Here is a 19,818-nt window from a genome sequence, read left to right as displayed (position 1 = left end):
TAAATGGTTTCCTGGTGTACAGGAAACCATTTGGCTTGTCACTCAGTGTACAGTCACTCATAGGCAGAAGGAAGAGGAAAGAATGAAGGAAAGAAAGACAAGAGGGAATGTAAAGTCACCCGTAGGCAGAAGGAAGAGGAAAGAATGAAGGAAAGAGAGACAGAAGAGGAAGGAGGAAAGAGATGAAAGGGCAGACATCCAAAGCAGCACTACATTGAGTGAGTGGATGGTGAGCCAAAAACTAAATAATACTGTAAACCCAAGTATAGTAAAGCAGATCACTGGTTACAACAGACTTTTATCCATTAAACTGAACTGAATCTGACATGAGAAAATCTGCCAGCTATGTTAAAGGTATCAATAAAACAAAAATCCTTTATAGTGAGATTTAATTGTATAACAATCAACAGGATCTGGATAAATAATCTGAACATATTTCTGCAGTTAGAAAATCTTGCAAATTAAATATTCAGCCAACAATAAAATTCACTATCAGGTGCAGCTCCAGGACTGTGAATAATATGATCTCAATCCATTTTCTACACATCATAGCTGATTCCATCATCAATACTTGGTATAACAATGGCTAAGTATGACACTTAAGTTTTTTTCTACTCTGGATTCATGAGAAAAACATGACTTCATCCCTATTCTCATGTTCAAGAATAGTCTTGGATTTGTACATACCCAAAAGATCATCACTCAGTGCTTCAGCATTTGAATCCACATCATGGCTAACTGATAAATAATTAACTTCATACTTCTGAATGGATGGGCAAGATGTAACATTGTCTGTTACAGCTGAGTCAACTGACTCTGTGCCAGTTAAGATGGAAGTGTAGGTAGGTGTGTCTGGGTGGTCAGGTGGCAGTGCAGCTGCAGCAGCAGTCAATGTGGCAATGCCATGTGAGGGTGACCAAAGAACAGGCAGATGACAGGGCTGTAAAGTGGTCAGGAAATGTGTCCGCCACCGTTGCTGGAGGGCCATCAACCCACCAAACTTCTGGTAGTGCTGCACTACTATAAGGCCATGTGGGATATAGTCTTCATTAATTAATCTAGCATCCAGCTCTGCTCCAGCCTGCAAAGCAGCGGGTGTGACCTCACCAAAGTGGGATCGTACCACTTCCTCCAGCTGCTGAACCCGAGCTGGGGGCAATTGAGCATGTGATCTCAGCAGAGCACCTGCTGCATTTTTTACTGCCTTCAGGGTCCGATCCACAGCCACACGAGGCTGGGTAGCAGGGCCAGACTGGGACTGACATTCATGCACCAGGGCACTGCGCAAGGCAGTATCACCCAGAGCAGCTCTATGGTGGCAGTTGGGACAAAGCAACACCAGGTCATGACTGGAGTGATTCTTCAACAAGGAAGGAAAGTGGCAACGATACTCATGAGGCACCACACTTTTTCTAGACAGGTCATCCTTGGCTCCACACACCACACATATGTTGTCTCTGTGTTGAATGTAGTACTGATGGTCCCCAGGTCCTGGTCCTGGCCGTCCCGAAGGCTCAAATGTAAGACGTACCACTAACGGATCACAAGACACTTCTCGTCCAAGGCCTCGAGCCAGGTACCACTGTGCCTTTCTAATATCACATGTGCAGAGTGGCGTCCCATCTGGAGCCTCCAGCCAGCAGTTGTCATACAGCGGACGCTGGAGGGGAGGATGTCCACGTCGTAATCCTTGACCACTCTTTTCATTGCCCCATTCTACACTGTCCTCCCCAGAAGGTCGCACACTTTTTTGTGATGCAGCATTAAAGGATGTGCCAGCAGGAGGCCCACCTGTAGTATATAAAACAAGGTCATGGAAGCAGTTACCAATTTTCACTATTTAACATCTACCTTTTTACTATACAGCAGACAGGCAGCATATGGCATTGCCCTTAATTTGCAACTAACTTCCATACTGGATAACAGTAACTTTATTTACAGTTAAGCAACGTTGGGTCTGGTTAGTACTTGGATGGGTGACCGCCTGGGAACACCAGATGCTGTTGGCATCCCTACGTGTCAAGTGGGGTTGGTGGAGGATTAGTGCCCCTCCCTGTAAAACAATTAACTCTAAGCCATTGGCCACCCCGTCTGGGATACATGGCGTCTGGCAATGAATGAATGAACCTCCAGATGGCATAAAGATGAAAGTACTGTACTTCCAAAATGCAAAATACTGGAATTCCTTGTACAGTAATACTATTCCAAAACAAGGCTGCATGACAGTCAACCCAATTTTCCATACCCATATCAGGTTGCAGTACAGCGAAATACACACCATGACCCTTGATATTGTTTGGGATAAGATCCAGAGGGAAAAGGAACCCTAAGGCACAATCTTCACTCTCCTCCTATGCTGTAAGAAGTACAGTACAGAGTAATTTTCAAAACAAAGTATTCAGTGGTTGGGTCACCATATCCTTTTGACTTTATAAAAGCGACAGGGGGTGTAACATACACCACTACCCCTTTCAGTCATGGATAATTCCCTATCCCTGGTGTATTAGAAAAGCTGAATATTTACTAGTATCTCATTTTGATAATTATGTCTGGTTTATGCATCTCCAGTAAAATCTCATAATTTCATCCCAACCTGAGCTGGTAAGCCAACAAATTACTACAGTACAAAAACAATCTGACCACAGCTAGATGACCAAATTACTAAATCTTCAAGCACCTGTGTCTAGCTACTTCTTTACCCCTTCACCCAAATCCATACCTATTTTACTTATGAGGTGTACCTAGTCATCAGTCAAGCCACATGTACTTACTCATTACTGTTACTTCAACATTGTTACTCCACCCTTTCCTGAATGCATGCAATAACTACTTCATCCTTCATCTGACTTCAACAGCACTTACATTTTGCAAGAGCCATACAAATCTGTCAACTTACAGGGCCTAAGGTAAGTACAAGACCAGTGTTCAAGGGTGTAAATTCTGTTCTGAATTAATGCATCTACACTGTATATTAGAAACTTAAAAGTTACACATAACTGAAATATCTATTAATTTCTGTGATATTAAACTGTGAAGAAATGCAGGTTCAGTGCTCTTGAATATACAAATGCTTTGACACTGGCAAATTTAAACTAAAAATTCACAAAACATAGTAAGCTCTAACCAATACAATCCAATTATGCATTGTACATTACTCACCTTTCCATTTGGTTGAATATCTGAATTTCTTATCTAAATACCGTAGGCAGACTTGATGGAGATGAGAGGCAAGGTGCATATGCCAGAGAGGGGAGGGGAGAAGGATAGGTAGCAAGGGGGGAGGAGGGAGAGCAGGATGATGACTGTTTCTTCCATCCTTTAAAAGCTGCATGCTGAGAGCCAGCAAAAGGTGAGCACCCACCAGAGCATCTTCAGCTGCATACTTTACCTGTCAAGATACACAATGTGAAGCTACTCATCTTGGAACTCTGTTTATTCAATTGGAATACTCACCATCCCAAAACTTATAAATCCATAAAATTCCAGAAAATCAATAATTCCTCTGAACATCTGCCTTTTTTTAAAATTCAATATAGTCATGCACAACTTAAAAAAAAAAAAAAAAAAAAAAAAAAAAAAACGGAAGTGTGTGGGAAGAGGCAATGATGCCTGATTAATTCATCGAAACCTGGCTAGGTATCGGAAATCCAAGGTAAATTATATTCTGAAATTACACACACACACACACACACACACACACACACACACACACACACACACAAAGCTTAGTGTTAGTCAAAAGTAAAAAAAAAAGTACATCATATACTGTACTGTAGAATTTATGAAGAAGCTTCTAATTCCTTGAGGCTATGAGTAAAATCATCTGACATTACGAAAAAATAAACAAAAAAATAAAAACATTAACCCACCCCGTCCCGGAGACGTGAATTCACGTCCTCACATGATGTGCACTCATATCCCGGAGACGTAAATTAATGCGGCAACATTGCAAGGTCCCTAATTTGCACAATTTTCAATTTTTGCGAGTAATTTTTGGCATGTATACACAGGACACCTTCCTCTACAAGATGCCAGGCAGGGACAATGCCTTACCCAGCATGACCTCCTCCCCCCCCCCCTGCATGCCCTTTTCTCAGCAATTCACCTGTTATCAGTGACCTGGCCAGTAAAGCCATGTCATGCCACAGTACGAAATTCAGGGCCAGAGTGATTCCCCAATCGATGACAATGTGGAGGACAAACATTAGAGGAAGAAACAGTCAGAAATGATGATCAGGTAATGTGGCAAAAAAAGGTCAGGAATGGTGATGAATTAGTGAGTGAAAGAATGCTTATAATGCCTATATTACCGTTTGAAAACCAATATACTCTCGTACAACATAAATTCGTACCAAATAAATAAATACACTCAACCCTCGGCTATCACTCCCAATTGGTCCCGCTATGGCTGCGCTATAGCCGAAACCGTGATAGCCGAATTGAAGAACTTATGGAAATAATTCTAATTGGTGCCATGACCTCAAACTTTACCCCTAAGATACCCATTTTGTACCACATATTAACATACAATAGTCCAAAAATGAGCATGTTTTATGATGTGATCATGATTCTTATAAATACCCCTCACAGCTGATTCACTGATGTTATATTTCTTCCCCACACTTCGCTTGGTCTCTCCATTGTGTATAAGTTTCACATTTCCAGTTTATCTGCATAACTTAGGTTCTTCCTTTTCTTTTATTTCCCTGTCAGGTGCCGCAGCATTATGTTGGGTGATGGTAGTGGGACAGGGAGGGGGTACGTTGGCCATGGTCATATCATAAAAAAGGTTAATGTTCTCGCTGTCACTGTTCACGGTCTGAGGGTGCGCACTTGAATGGTTTGGCGGGCAGGAGACTCGGTTGGGCGGCCAATCAGCGCTTGGCTGGCGCTGACGTCACACGACCTATCACGGAGTGAGGCTTTTGTTGGCTGGGCGGAGCACCGCAGCCCGGCCTTCTTGAAAATTTTGTGCATTTCCGGTGCGTGATAGCGGGCATTTAGTGCGTGATAAAGGTATTTGGATAGTTTTTTTATATAGGCGTGATAGCAAGATACGCTATAGCGGAACCCGTGATAGCCGAGGGTTGAGTGTAAATACCGTTTATGAGTGGTGTGGAATAGTTATCCTCCCACAGAACTCGTTTTCTTTGCAGCCAGCCTGATAGAAAACCCTGTAAGGTAAGGAGGTACTCCTACCTGGATCGAGTATTTTAAACCTCAGGTGAGCAATTTCTCTATGAATTTTCGATGTTTCTCACCAAAAGCAGATGTTTGAGGGGGAAAAAAAAAAAAAAAAAAAAAAAAAAGGTCCAAAAATGTTGGGACTGGGGCATACCACTGCCCAGAAAACGTCGAGATGGGGGGGGGGGTTAATGAGCTTAAAGGGAATCATTAGTATTCCTCAGCATATGTCACAACCCATCTATCTATCTATCTGTCTCCCACAACTTCAAAAATGAATATTCTCTTCAGTTTTAAAGGCTTTCTAATGCTTTTTCCTTTGTGATTTATTTTATATATTGTACTGTACTTTATTATACTCTTGCGAGTTACAGTATTTCTCTTTATAATACAGTAAGCAATGATTACATCAACATACAAGAATATATTACTGATCCAGACAGTTATGTATAATGATAAGGAAGATGTGCTATAAAACCTCCTCATCTGATAAGAATATGAATACAGACCTCAAAACACACCCGTCTTTTCCTTAGTATAGGCAGTCCTCAATGTAAGGCATGTGTTCTGAATTATCATGGCTATTTTTGAGGTCTGTCCTAAAAGCAGCTGAACTTTTTAAATAGCACACCAACTAGCCAGCATAGCACGATCGATATGGGAGTGCTGTGTAGCAGTGACTCTGAGCTTTAGTCTAACACTAGCTGCATCCAACCAAGTCGCTTAGTCACTGAGGTAAACAGGCTTCAATGAACATGTGTTTAGTGCAGTAGGCAAATTTTCTATCTCTTCTATTGTCTGAGATCAGCAACTTTTCAGGGTGGATTTCAACTTTGGGAACAAAAAAAAAAAAGTCCACGGGGGTGAAATCCAAAGAGCAGGGTGGGCAACTCTTAATTCTTTCAATAATAACTTTAGCAAGTCATCAACCATTCCCCCACTAAAATCTTCAGACAGTAACATTACAAATGGACAACACCATCAATCAGGTATATACGGTTTACTAATACAGATATTGCCAGATTCCTATATTACCTTCAATGCTACTAATATTCCTATCTTCAAAAGTATTGAGATTCTCGGTGTTTCACTAAACAATGCTCTCACCTGGACCTCTCATGTCAGATCACTTGCTAAAACCGCCTCAAAGAAACTTGGATTATTGTACAGAGTTCGTAGCTTCTTCCCTGATGAGCAGTTAGCTGTAGTTTATAAAAGTCATGTGCACTCTCAGCTGCAATACTGCTCACCCTTGTGGAATGGATGTGGAGAGGTTGCACTAAAATAACTAGACAAAAAGCAGAACAAGGCTGTTAGAATTATTAATAACCCTGCTATTACAAACAAAATACCTCCCCTACAGGTAAGAAGGAATGTTGCCTCCCTTGCATTATTTTACAGATACTTTATTGGCAAATGCTCAGATGAAGTTGCATCCATTACGCTGCCTCTCCATGCATTCCCCTGTGCTATGCAGGCATTTGGCAGTGCTCATGACTGGAATGTCACACTGCCATATTGCAGAACTTCCGCCTATCAGAAATCTTTTATTCCCTGAATTGCATCACATTGGAACTTGCTTCCCCAGAGTTGTTTCCCTCAAAACTTCAACTTACAGCTGTTCAAGTTCAACTGTTACAGATTTTTTGTGAATGGAGGATACCAGTAATCTGGTGTATGGATTATTTTCTTATTCATTTTGTTTTTTTCCTTCCTTCTTTTCTGTTGAGAGAGAGAGAGCCAGAGAGAAATAAAAGAATATTTATAAAGCCTTTTAAAAAGGAAACAAATAATTTCTACTATGGACTTACGATACAACATCTAAGTTCCCAGTCTGCCCTCTGAACTGTCTCTTGCTAGGTACTGGGAACTTTAACATCCCTGCTTCTGGTCTGTACTATGAACTGTATCTTGTTTACTACATCAAGTTCCTAGTCTGCAATCTGACCTCAAACCAGCCTGTCTTTTGCTTAGTATTTCCTCAACCCAGTCTGTACTTTGGACTCCAAACCAACTTGTCTTTTGCTTAGTATTTTAGTAACCCAGTCTGCACTCTGGACTCCAAACCAACCTGTCTTTTGCTTAGTATTTCAGCATCCCAGTTTCCAGTCCGCACTCTGAATCCTTTGTCCAGGACACGGCCCAGGTGACGCACTGAGAGAGCATTCAGTCCCAGCCTGGGAGTTCTCGTGTCATTGTTTGGTCCTACCTGAGCTGCATCCCTTCCTCTGACCCCCTTCTGCCCTTGCTCTACCTGGACAGCCAGATGTCTCAGGTCAACACAACCATGAACCTGACAAAAGCAAAATTAAGCATACATGTAATTATGGCAAACCAAACCCACAACCAGGTCAACACAACCAGATTTTATATAAGCAAAATAAAGTAAATCAGATAAAATCCATGGGTCAACACAAACAGACCTGACAAAACCAAAATCAAGCAAATATTATCAAAGCCATAAAGTACAGTACAGTAAACTCCCAATTACCCGGCATATGACATTATCTGGCATAGTCAGTGGCTCAATTAAAATGGTATCCGGCTGTAGGCATAAAATCTTTGACATTATCTGCCATTCTCCTGGCTAAAAGTAAATTATTATTCAGTATGAGACAGTTGTCATCAAACATCCAGCTTGGCCTTTGGCCTAAACTTCATATTCCATTCCATTCCAAACATCCAGCCATAATTACAAAAAAAGTTAAGAATGAAATACAAAAACAGAATGAGGTTATACTGTACTGTAATATGAAAGTGGTGGAGCGCTGAGGGAAGGAGGGAGGGAGGGTTGACGGTCGTGGGCTTTGCAGCTCATAGGATGTTGGTGGCGAGTAGAGAGGGGAGATGCAGTGGCAGGGAGTAGAAGAGTTTTGACTGGCAAAGGCAGGGGAGGGAGAAGTCTAACGTAGCTTTTTCACTGGCAGGCAGTGGGTAGGTGGATATTTTCTCACTCTCCATTGTATTCCTCCACAGCTATGGCGCCAATACCCAAACAAGCCTACAGTGCATTCTAAGTCTCTTTCAAAAAAAAAAAAACATAATTATTGTAATGGCATGGTATGAAAATCGGTAATCCTACCTTAGTGCTGTATAATGCAAGATGTGTTTGGTAAGTGTTTTACAATACTGTATGTGTTTATACAGTCTTGCTGGGTAAAAGAAAACGGTCTCCCGGCTGGGGGGGACTTTGATATTATCCCCATCATCAACATGAAATTGCTTCTGTACATAAATTTAATGTGGGTGTATGTTGGTTAGGGAGAAATGGTTGGAATATGTCATGAATGTTATGAGAGTAAGTGATAGGATAATAGTAGTGAAAATTTTGTTCCGTGGGATGGTGTTTGCAACTGTATCAGCATATGCTCCATAGGCAGTCTTGGATGAGGTAGAGAAGGATAGATTTTGGGATGACTTAATATGTGTAGTAAGTGGTATGGGGGATGATGAGATTGTAGTATTAGGGGAGGATTTAAATCGTCATGTAGGTGAAGCAGCTTAAGGATATGAAGGAGTACATGAGGAATGTGCATATAGTACAAGAAATAAGAAAGGGAAAGGGATACTCAAGTTTGGGGAGGCAATGAACATGGTTGTGTGCAACACACATTTCAGAAAAAGAGAGAGTAGGTTGATTACGTACGAGTCTGGGGGAAATTGCAGCCAGACAGACTATCTCCCGGTCAGGAGGGCTGATAGGAGGTTAGTGAGGGATGTTAAAGGTACAGGGAGCAAGGCCCATTAGACCGGGCAAATTTGGGCTGTCTGGACGTGGCTACTCCTCACCCTGCCCTTGGGTGGGAACGGAGGTCCAGATGATGATAATGATAATTTTATTCACCTCTTTTATCAACAAAGCAATATCTAAACCCTCCAGTTAGAAAAGTTTATCCTAAAATTAATAAAATCATCTAAAGACACCATGAATAAAATCTAAAATACATCATCAGATTGATGAAATTAAAAATATTAATTTACTATGGGGATTTACTATAGCATAATATGGCAACACATAAAAAGCTGATGGAGATAAAATTTTACAACATCTTCAGGCAGTGAATAAATTTTACAACACCTTGAGACGGTGATCGGCCATCAGGAAAGCAGAGTCCTCCAGTGTTGCCACTCCTGCCTTCAGGATACTCTCATCTTCCAAGAATCTCTGCAATGGCAATACATATTTTATTTCTGTCTGTCTGTCTGTCCATCTCTCTGTCTATCTGTTTGTCTGTCTCTGTCTCTGTTTCTGTCCCTGTCTCTGTCTCTCTCTGTTAGGTCATATAGGCTTTCACTTTAAAATGGGTCTTCTAGATTACATAATGTGTATAAAAATTTGTGTTTACAGTGTGGAGTTGTACCAGTGGAGTGGAAGAAGGCTGTGACTGTGTGTCAGTACCAATATAAATGTGAATGAAGTGAAGCCAAAAATAATCATGGAAAAAGGCTGCCGAGAGAAGGTAATGTACTGTATATGGAAAACTATTCACAATATATATGCACCAACAATGAGACCCTACCATCACCAACACAACAAAACACAACCATGCCAACACATCACAATCACACTGATACCATACAACACGATACTACTGTATCTATCTATCTATAGATAGACACAATAATCCCATAAAGAGTGGCTGTTTGACTTGAGTTAGTAGTTTTGTGGGGAGGGGCACTAACCCTTGGCCAACCCACTTGTTGACATGCAGGGAACAAGTACGGGTTGGTTATATGGTTACCACCTAGTGTTGTACACCCATACTAATAATGACAACAGACCCACACAAATAGTAACAAAACAACACAATAAAACACTACACAACACACTCACATAACACAATTTTTGCACACTAATAATGGTAACACAGCTACACCAACACAACATAACACTATATATCTATCTATTGCCAGACGCCATAATCAAGTAAGGGGTGGCCATTTGACTTTGAGTTATTCGTTTTACAGGGAGGGGCATTAACCTTCCATCAACCCACTTGTTGACACATAGGGAGCACGTATGGTTTGGTTATATGGTTACTACCCAGCGCTGTAACTGGTTTCTTGGCTTACAGGAAACCATTTGGCTTGTCACTTAATGTAAAGCCACTTGTGAAGGAAAGAAAAGCAATAAGATGTGACAGGAAAGATTGGAGAAATAGGAAGAGGGGAGGGCAGGCACAGAAAAAGAATGATAAAAGCTAAGGAAGAAGTAGGCAGCACTACACCAAGTGAGTGGATGATGGTCGCCACTCACTTGATGCAGTGCTGCCTCCTTCTTCCTTAGACTTTATCATTCTTTTTCTGTGCCTGCCCTCCCCTCTTCCTATTTCTTCAATCTTTCCCGTCACTTCTTATTGTTTTTCTTTCCTTTACAGGTGGCTTTACATTGAGTGACAAGCCAAATGGTTTCCTGTAAGCCAAGAAACCATTTACAGTGCTGGGTGGTAATCATACAAACACAACATATCACACCAACACAACACAATACACTCACATTAATAAAAACAACACACCCACAATTGCACCACCAGCACAATCCAAGAGACTGACCAACCTTGAGAGAGTTGGGTATATCAGGATGGAGGTGGGGGACTCGCACCAGGACACAAAGACCAGAAACTGTGGCCAGCTGCAAAATGGCCACCGGTCTGCGTCTACCATCCTCACTCGTCCACTCACAGTCCAGTCCCACCGCTCCCTCACGACGTGCCTCGCTGGAATGACAAAATACAATCAGCCCTAATTTAAAACTGTTTCAAGTTGTTTCTTTATCAAGTTCTTGATGAATTAACACACATTCTTCACTTAAATTAGAGTGCAATTAATCATAAAATTGTTGTGAAGTAAGAAATTATTGATTTTTTGTGCTTTTAACCTCTTAATCATTAGTGGGTGCTTCAGTTCTGACAATGAACTACCTATTAATTAACAGTTATTTTGTTATTTGAAGGTTTTGAACACTAGTGAATCCTTCAGAATGAGTGATTTTGAGAAACAAAAGAAAAAAATCAACGGCTAATCTCAAACATGTAGCATTTTGCCTACACATATCCTAAACTTTAAACAAGACCTGGCTATATTATAGTAGGTACTGAGAATATGCAGTTACTATCTTCATTTCTTCATGTTCAACTTGGCAGTAGCTACAGCCTAGGGACCTAACAGTACCGGTACAGTAAACTGACTGATGTGGGTTGTCTTCTACAGACAGAACTCATCTATTCACTACGTGGATGATGCAGCGGCCTTGTATATCAGGATATTTGGTGAAAAAACCCACCACAGGCTTAATGGCCTAGGTTATGGAGATGAGCACTGCGGCTAGGCACCTCATGGTATCTACCGCCACCTTTAACTTTACCTTTTCCATGTCAGTCACCATTTATTACTACTATTCATCTACTCGTTACTATCTATCTATCTATCTATTGCCAGATGCCTCAATCCCGTTTGGGGTGGCCACGAACAAATCGCCTCCAAGTCGCCCTGTCCCCCGCCATTTCACTCCCCTGCTCCCAACTCACACCCCCCTCTCTCATATACCTCTCCACCCCATCTCTCCATCTCATCCTCGGCCTCCCCCTCCCTCTTTCCCCCTCCACCTCACTTACATACACTTTCTTCGTCAGTCTTTCACCCTCCATCCTCTCCACATGGCCAAACCACCTCAGTGTGTTCCTCATAAAGCTTCCTATCACATCCACACCAACACCACAACGCTCCTTTATATCCTCATTCGTCAGCCTGTCTCTCCATGTGACTCCACAGGCTCCTCTTAAATAACTCATTTCCACGGCTCTCACTCTTGACTTGTGTCCTTCCAACAACGTCCAAGCTTCACTTCCGTACGTTAGAGTTGGTATCACAATACTGTCATGTAGTAACTTTTTCACTTCCATGCTCACTTCCCTGTTTCTTATCACTGCTTTCAAAGAACCAGCAACCTTTCTTCCCTGCTGTACCCTTTCAAGCACTTCACCCTCCAAACCTCCATCCTTACTCATCACACTACCCAAGTACTTAAACGTACTCACATTTTCCAATTCCTCACCATCCAACCTCGCTGTACATTCACTGACTTCACCTCTCTCAAAGACCATCACTTTACTCTTCCCTACATTCACCTTTAGATTCCGTTTCTTACACACTCTCTCAAACTCATCCACCAAGCCTTGCAGCTCCCCTTCGTCTTCACTCAACAACACAGTATCATCTGCAAACAACAGTACAGGGAGTTTCCAAACACTATCCTCTCTCACCAGGGCCACTCCAACATCCACTACCCTACCTTGTACCTCTTTTATTACCCCATCCATGTACAGATTGAACAACCATGGAGACATGACACATCCCTGTTTCAACCCAACTTTCAAAGAGAAAAATTCACTTAGTTCACCATCCACACGCACTGCAGCCTTCGCACCATCGTACATACTCTTCACAGCATTCAACAACTTCCCATCTACTCCATATATTCTTAACACTTTCCACAATCCTAGTCTATCCACCCTGTCATATGCTTTCTCCAAATCCATGAAAGCCGCATACAACTTCTTTCCCTTCTCTAGAAACTTTTCCACTAAAGATATGAGAATGAATATCTGATCTACACAACCTCTTCCCTTCCTAAAGCCTCCCTGTTCTTCTCCAACTAATTTCTCTGTTCTTTCTCTAACTCTGTCAATAAGTATCCTACCATACACTTTTCCTATTATACTAAGAAGACAAATGCCCCTATGATTACCACACACTTCTTTTTCCCCTTTTCCTTTGTACAAGGGAATAATTATACCTGACTTCCAATCCTCCGGGACTCTACCTTCCTCCCAGGCCAATCTGCACATCTTCCACATCCATTCTACTACTATCTCTCCCCCATGCTTCAGCATTTCACCACACACTCCATCAATTCCTGGGGCCTTCCCTGATTTAACTTTCTTCATTGCTTCCACAACTTCTATCCTACTGATTTCTTCCTGTCTTCTCACCTCCCTCCTTCTCCCAGCCATTCCCCAGCCACTTATACTCGCATTACTTCCATCCTCCACGTTCAACAATTCCTTAAAGTGTTCTCTCCATCTGCTCACTTTTTCTCCCTTCTCCACTAGTAATCTACCATTTTTATCTTTCACTCCCCTGCTAACTTCACTTCCACCCTGTCTTACTCTTTTCACCTCTTTCCAGAACATTTTCTTACAGTCCCTCCACTTTACACTCAAATTCCTTCCAAATTCCTCATCCACTCTCTTCTTACACTCTCTTACTAATCTTTTCACCTCTCTCTTTCTTTCTACATATAACTCTCTCTTCCGCCTCTCAACTTCTTCCACGCCCCTATTTCTCATCCATTCATTGTATGCTTTCTTCTTTTGTGCCACAGCCCGTTTCATCTCTTCAGTCCACCACGCTGTTCCTTGCACCCCCCTCCGTCTTCTCTTCCTTCCACACCACATCACATGCTGCACATATTTCTTCTGTAAATATTCTACACACACCTTCCACGTCCCCCATCTGCTCCAACTCATATTTGCCCAATCATTCCTCCACTTCTCTCTTATACTCTGCCTTTCTCTCAACCTCTTGTAACCTTTCCACTCTCCTTCCAACTACTCCTTCCTCTCGTCTTTCCCTTCTTCTATTCCTCCATCTTACTTGAACTTTAACTCTGGCTACCACCAAGTAGTGGTCAGAAAGTCCACTCCCCCATCCTCTATAAACTCTTGCATCCAATATACATCTTCGCATCCTTTCATCCACACACACATAATCAATCATTGCCTTCCTTTCACTCAATTCACCACCCACCCTTCTCATCACTCGCCATGTATACCTGTGGATCATTTTATGCCTGAAGAGGGTATTGGCTATCACCAACCCCCTCCCAGCACAAATGTCCACTAACGCACTCCCATTCTCATCTATCTCAGCAATTATATAAAAAAACATATTTTCTCAAGTTTTATCACTTAATACTGTGCATTCAAATTTGTCCTTTTCTATGTCACAGTCCATCATTCCTTTTGCTGATGGTTCTACAATATTAATCAAGTACTGTATGATAACAGTTTACTATTATAACAGTCCACTACTCTCAGTTTCAAGCATCTGGTTACATACTAAAAATAAAGAAAAAAAAACAAGCTGTGACAATGTTTTTAGATATTCTAATACATAAACAGGTTTAAAGCTGCCACTCCCATATTATTCCCTCAAGGTGCAGGGACCTGAAGTGCCCTGTCATAGTCCAGAGCCCTAACATATCACCAATTAAATACCTCTAGGGAGGAAGCTTTGTAGCCACCTCACCACTGTGGGCCTAGAAAATGTGAAACTACAACATCTTTGGGATGAAGTGGGTACTGAAATTCAGGAATAATATTGATACACAAGACACTTAGTGGTATACTGGCTAGAAAGCTCAGCTGGAGAGACATTCAGTCCACAAGAGGTGACTAGAGGTTTTTCAATCATGTAAAACCACCAAGGGAAAAAAGCTGGTCTATCTATCCACTATTATCTACTGCCAGATGCCATAATCCTGCAAGGGGTGGCCATTTGACTTTGAGTTGTTTTATGGGGAGGGGCACTAACCCTCCACCAACCCACTTGTTGACATGTAGGGAGCACGTATGGATTGGTTATATGGTTACCACCCAGCATTGTAAATGGTTTCTTGGCTTACAGGAAACCATTTGGCTTGTCATTCAATGTAAAGCCACCTGTAATGGAAAGAAAAGCAATAAGAAGTGACAGGAAAGATGGGAGAAATAGGAAGAGAGCAGGGCAGGCGCAGAAAGAGAATGATAAAGGCTAAGGAAGAAGTAGGCAGCACTACATCAAGTGAGTGGATGATGGTGGTGCATTTACCTTTTAGTGCCTCAGACCCTTAACACCTCAAGGGGGTAAAACAAGACTGGCTGTTACCATTTCTGTTACTGTTTGTACAAGGTACCTGAGAAGCTGAGGGAACACTTTATTCCAGGCTTGGCCACTCCTCACCACATGGATTCTCATCTGTGCAGTCTTCACCAACCGCTGAGTTCGCCATGCTAGCAGCCGGCGTGCAATAATGTGGCGGCAATTGTACACCAGGAGACTACCAGATACTCCTCCCACCAAAGCTACAGCAACGCCCACCACAATCGCTCTCTCACGCCCACTCCACCCCATAGCCATTATCTGAATGTGGATGATCTAAGTGTTGTGATGGTTTAGGCATGGTGAGGGGGAGGGAGGGGGATGACTGGCTGAGGAAGGTTACAAGTGTAGGCTAAAGCATGAAGGAGAGCTGCCATCAAGTGAATGGGTTTACACATCTCTAAATGTACATGTACACATGAACAGTCTCAAGGATTAAACCTGATGTGGCCCACATGGATTTACTGTACATCTGAGAGGTTGCTCACATTATGCCACCCTGGTAAGAGATTGGTCACTCTAATCTTTGACCTAGGTTGGGTCATATGTATTTGGGAAGGTCTATCTATCTATCTATTGCTAGACACCTTTATCCTGCAAGGGGTGGCCACAAACAAATCGCCTCCATGTCACCCTGTCCTCTGCCATATCACTGCCCTGTCCCAAGCTCACCTCCCCCTCTCTCATATACCTCTCCACTCCATCCTTCCATCTCATCCTTGACCTCCCCCTCCCTCTCCCCCCCTCCACCTCACTCACACAGCCTACACTCTCCTTGTCAGTCTCTCACTCTCCATCATCTCCACATGGCTATGACTGTTTTGGGTGATTTCTTGTGAGTTACTGATACTTTGTGATTATGACCATGTCCCTCTAAACATACAAGTAAATTTGCTGTGTCTTTACTTCTTAATTTCATGAGTTTACACTTGTTTTAAGATTTAGGAAGCCATTATTATAGTTTTTTTTCTTTTCTAAATAACATAACAGAGGAAGGAAAAATAAATGAACAAAAAAAGTAATCCATACACCAGATTACTTGTGTCCTCCATTCATAAAAAGTCTGTACGAGCTGGACTTGAATGGCTGTAGGTTGAAGTTTGGGGGGAAACAACTCTGGGGAAGAAAGTTCCAGAGATGCAGTTCAGGGAATAAAAGATTCAGATAGGAGGAAGTTCTGCAATATGGCAGTGTGACATTCCAGTCATGAGCATTACCAGATGCTCATGTAGCACAGGGGAAGGCATGGAGAGGTGGCACAATGGATACAACTTCGCCTGAGCATTTGCCATAAAAGTACCTGTAAAACAACATTCCTTCTTACCTGTAGGGGAGGTAGTTTATTTGTAATAGCAGGGTTATTAATAATTGTAACAGCTTTGTTCTGAATTTTGTCTACGGTAGTTGGTTTAGAGCAACCTATCCACAGCCATTCCATGAGGGTGAACAATATTCCAGCTAACTGCTCATCACTGAAGAAGCTACAAACTCTGTACAATAATTCAAGTTTCTCAAATATGGTTTTAGCAAGTGATCTGACATGAGAAGTCCAGGTGTGGACATTGTTAAGTGAAATACCAAGATTTTCAATATGTTTAGAGATAAGAATATTAGCAGCAGTGAAGGTAATGCAGGAATCTGGCAATATCTGTCTATCTGTAACCTATATATAGTAGCTACTCATTAGTGCCCTTTATTAATATCATGAAAAAAAAATATGGGCGCTCATCATCCACTCCCTCGATGTAGTGCTGCTTTTGGTGTCTGCCCTTTCCTCTCTTCTTTCCTTCTTCTTCTGTCTTTCTCTCTTTCATTCTTTCCTCTTTCTTCTGACTACGGGTGACTTTACACTCCCTCTTCTGTCTTTTGTTCCTTCATTCTTTCCTCTTCCTTCTGCCTATGGGTGCCTCGACACTGAGTGATGAGCCAAAGGGTTTCCTGTACACCAGGAAACAATTTACTTTGCTGGGTGGTAACCATATAATTAAATTGTGGCATCTAGTGGTTTAGTGGGTAATTAAGGTGCTCCAATCAGATTAAGCCTGTGTTGGCTTTATATCCAACAGGTGGTTGGCTTTATTGCTCACGTAATGCCACTTAGGTGTGAGTGAGGCTGGTGTAACTCTCACCTTAAATGTCAGGACCAACTTGCCTAGCCCCGGGTTCCTATGCTCCTCATGGGACAGCATAGGATTGGATGATGGATGGATGGATAAAAGAAAATGTACCACACTCATATTGCAATTCACATTGCAGTAATAATCTCTATCTATCTATAGCTAGATGCCATAATCCCATAAGAGGTGGCCATTTGACTCCGAGTTAATTGTTTTAGTGGGAGGGACACTAACTCTCCGCCAGCCTCCCTGCTGACATGCAGGGAACATGTATGGGTCGGTTATATGGTTACTTAAGAAAAATCACCATGTACCTGACCTTTACCCAACTTGAGATTAATGCTTAAAAAAAGAATAATTCTTTGACAGATGGGCACGACCCTTCCTCATTTCCTATTAAGATTAGTCTTTCACAAGTTACTTGTTATGCTTCATAGACTACCATAGTTATAGGCCATGTTTTTTTTTTCTTTTTACAATAACAGAAGAGGAACGAAAAACAAAAGAATAAAAAAAAAAATAATCCATGCAGCTGCTTACAGGTGTCCTCCATTCATAAAAAATCTGTAACAATTGAGCCTGAACAGCCATAAACTGAAGTTTGGGGGGAAATCACTCTGGGGAGGTGAGATTCAAAGAGATGCAGTTCAAGGAAGAAAAGAAGTCTGACAGGTTGAAGTTCTGCAATATGGCAGTGTGACAGTCCTGTCATGAGCATTAATAGATGCTCGTGCAATGCACAGGGGAAGGCGGGGAGAGGTGGCAAAATAGATGCAACTTCGTCTGAGCATTTGCCATAAAAGTATCTATAAAATAATGCATAGGAGACAACATTCCTTCTTACTTGAAGGGGCGGTAGTTCATTGATAATAACAGAATTACAGTAATCCCTGTACTTTCTGGACGCCCACTTTCTGGACTCCCCACTTACCGGAAAAAGTGGGCCTGGACCTTTGGAACCCAAAAATGGCCAAAAAAAGAGCAAAAATCCCCCCAAAATCCTTATTTTTTCCCACCCGTAATTTGAAACTGCTATGCAGCGCTGAACAGCTGTTTACACCACAGCCCCTTCACCCCTTTCTTCCTCCCCTCTCCCCTGTCAGAGTTGCTATTTGGTATTTTTCATTACCAAATGTGGACCAATTTGGTAATGAAAAATTTGTTTGGTAATGAATCAGAATAATGCATTAGCAAATGGATTTTTCACATGTATGAGGATATACAGGATGGAGAAGGTAGATTGTTTGCTCTCTGATTAATCTGCTAGCCTACATAGTGTGAAAATAATCAACATGCTGTTAATTATATGGAGAGTGATTACATGTATTTCCAGTTGGATATATAATTAGTGAATAAATGCTTCCTTTAAGAATTTGGTAATGAAAATTGAGGAGTTTGGTAATGTGGCTGAGCTTAGATCTGGCAACCCTGTCCCCAGTTACTGCCTAATTCTCATTCAGGGAAGACTATCGTAATCGATGCTGCACATGCTCGTTTTTTATGAATAAACAGTGAATAAACCGCAATACCTTGCCACTAGACCACATGGGAATTTACAGTGTTAAGAAATTAGAATTCAGAGTACAATGGACTAAGTGTGGAGTGCAAATTGGCGGCTGAAACTGGTGGTTGAAACTGGCGTGGTTCAATTAAGAAGAATGTGCATTGTTAAACAATTATAACTCACAGTGCAAAGAATTAAGTGTAGCACAACACTGGATTACCGTACGTGCTTCAAGAGCATTTTCACAACTACCAGAGCCTTAGAGAGTTAGAGGAGGCAGCCACAGATGTGCTGTAAGTACAGTACCCTGTACACTGCTAGGCCTAAGTATTTTCCATACTCACTTCTAATTCCTCATTCTCTGGTTCCTGTTCATTTATTTCATGCTTTATGTCCATTACTGGTGTGACTAGGATCTTAAATAGGTTTCAATAAGTGCTATGCATGTCCGGTGGGGAGTTATTTAGGTGGCTTTAAAAGTTGGGCTGGGTTAGGGTCCTTAAGTACCAGTTCAGCAGTCAGAGGCCCACTTTCCGGACATACTTTTGGCTCTATTACATTGGATAATGGAGGGATTACTGTATTAATAATTCTAATTGCTTTGTTCTGAATTTTGTCCAGTTGTTTTGGTGCAACCTCTCCACATCCATTCCACAAGTGTACCAGTTAATTTTCCTGTGAAATATGTTGACCTGTTTATATCACATGTGCCATCACCCTGATGAAGTTACCACTAAGAGCAAAACTTGCCACCCAACTCCAAATGCACATCTTTCATTTTCATTCATTGCCAGATGCCATGTATCCCAAACATGGTGGCCAAGGGCTTAGAGTTAATTGTTTTACAGGGAGGGGCACTAATCCTCCACCAACACCATTTGACGTAGGGAGAACGTTATGCCAACAGCATCTGGTGTTCCCAGGCCGTCACCCATCCAAGTACTAACCAGACTCAATGTTGCTTAACTTCACTGATCGGACGGGAAGCGGTGTACTCAACGTGGTATGGCATCTTACTTTTGGCATAATTTCTAATTTTCCACTGAAATGTTAAGGTTGGATGATTGCAGCTGATTAAGTTAGGCTATGTTA

The 19,818-nt window shown here is 41.8% G+C and overlaps 2 protein-coding genes and 1 pseudogene across 2 annotated transcripts in view; 1 reads left to right on the top strand and 2 right to left on the bottom strand.

Annotated features, from left to right (window-relative positions):
* The window catches only part of Atg12 (Autophagy-related 12), a 29,200-nt gene extending 19,626 nt beyond the window's left edge, over positions 1 to 9,574 (top strand). Inside the window, exon 4 of the mRNA XM_080284829.1 lies at positions 9,533 to 9,574. The gene's annotated coding sequence lies outside the window, so the exon portion shown is untranslated. The remainder of the gene's footprint in view (positions 1 to 9,532) is intronic.
* LOC145415538 (exonuclease 3'-5' domain-containing protein 2-like) lies at positions 623 to 11,521 on the bottom strand. Its single transcript, XM_080284763.1, has 6 exons — positions 11,517 to 11,521; positions 10,742 to 10,937; positions 9,263 to 9,349; positions 7,256 to 7,477; positions 3,334 to 3,388; positions 623 to 1,791 (listed from the first exon to the last, which is right to left on the bottom strand). The coding sequence occupies exons 1-6, from the start codon at positions 11,519 to 11,521 to the stop codon at positions 623 to 625; spliced, it is 1,734 nt and encodes a 577-aa protein (XP_080140889.1).
* Positions 11,522 to 19,624: 8,103 nt separating this feature from the next.
* Positions 19,625 to 19,743, bottom strand: LOC145415808 (5S ribosomal RNA; annotated as a pseudogene).
* Between the last annotated feature and the right edge of the window lie 75 nt (positions 19,744 to 19,818).

The sequence above is a fragment of the Coenobita brevimanus genome, chromosome 103 (genome assembly GCF_032717465.1).
Source record: "Coenobita brevimanus isolate Jiangsu-jjx chromosome 103, ASM3271746v2, whole genome shotgun sequence".
Classification (NCBI taxonomy): domain Eukaryota; kingdom Metazoa; phylum Arthropoda; class Malacostraca; order Decapoda; family Coenobitidae; genus Coenobita; species Coenobita brevimanus.
The sequence above is the reverse complement of the archived record's forward strand: the minus strand, read 5'-3'. Positions and strand labels throughout refer to the sequence as shown.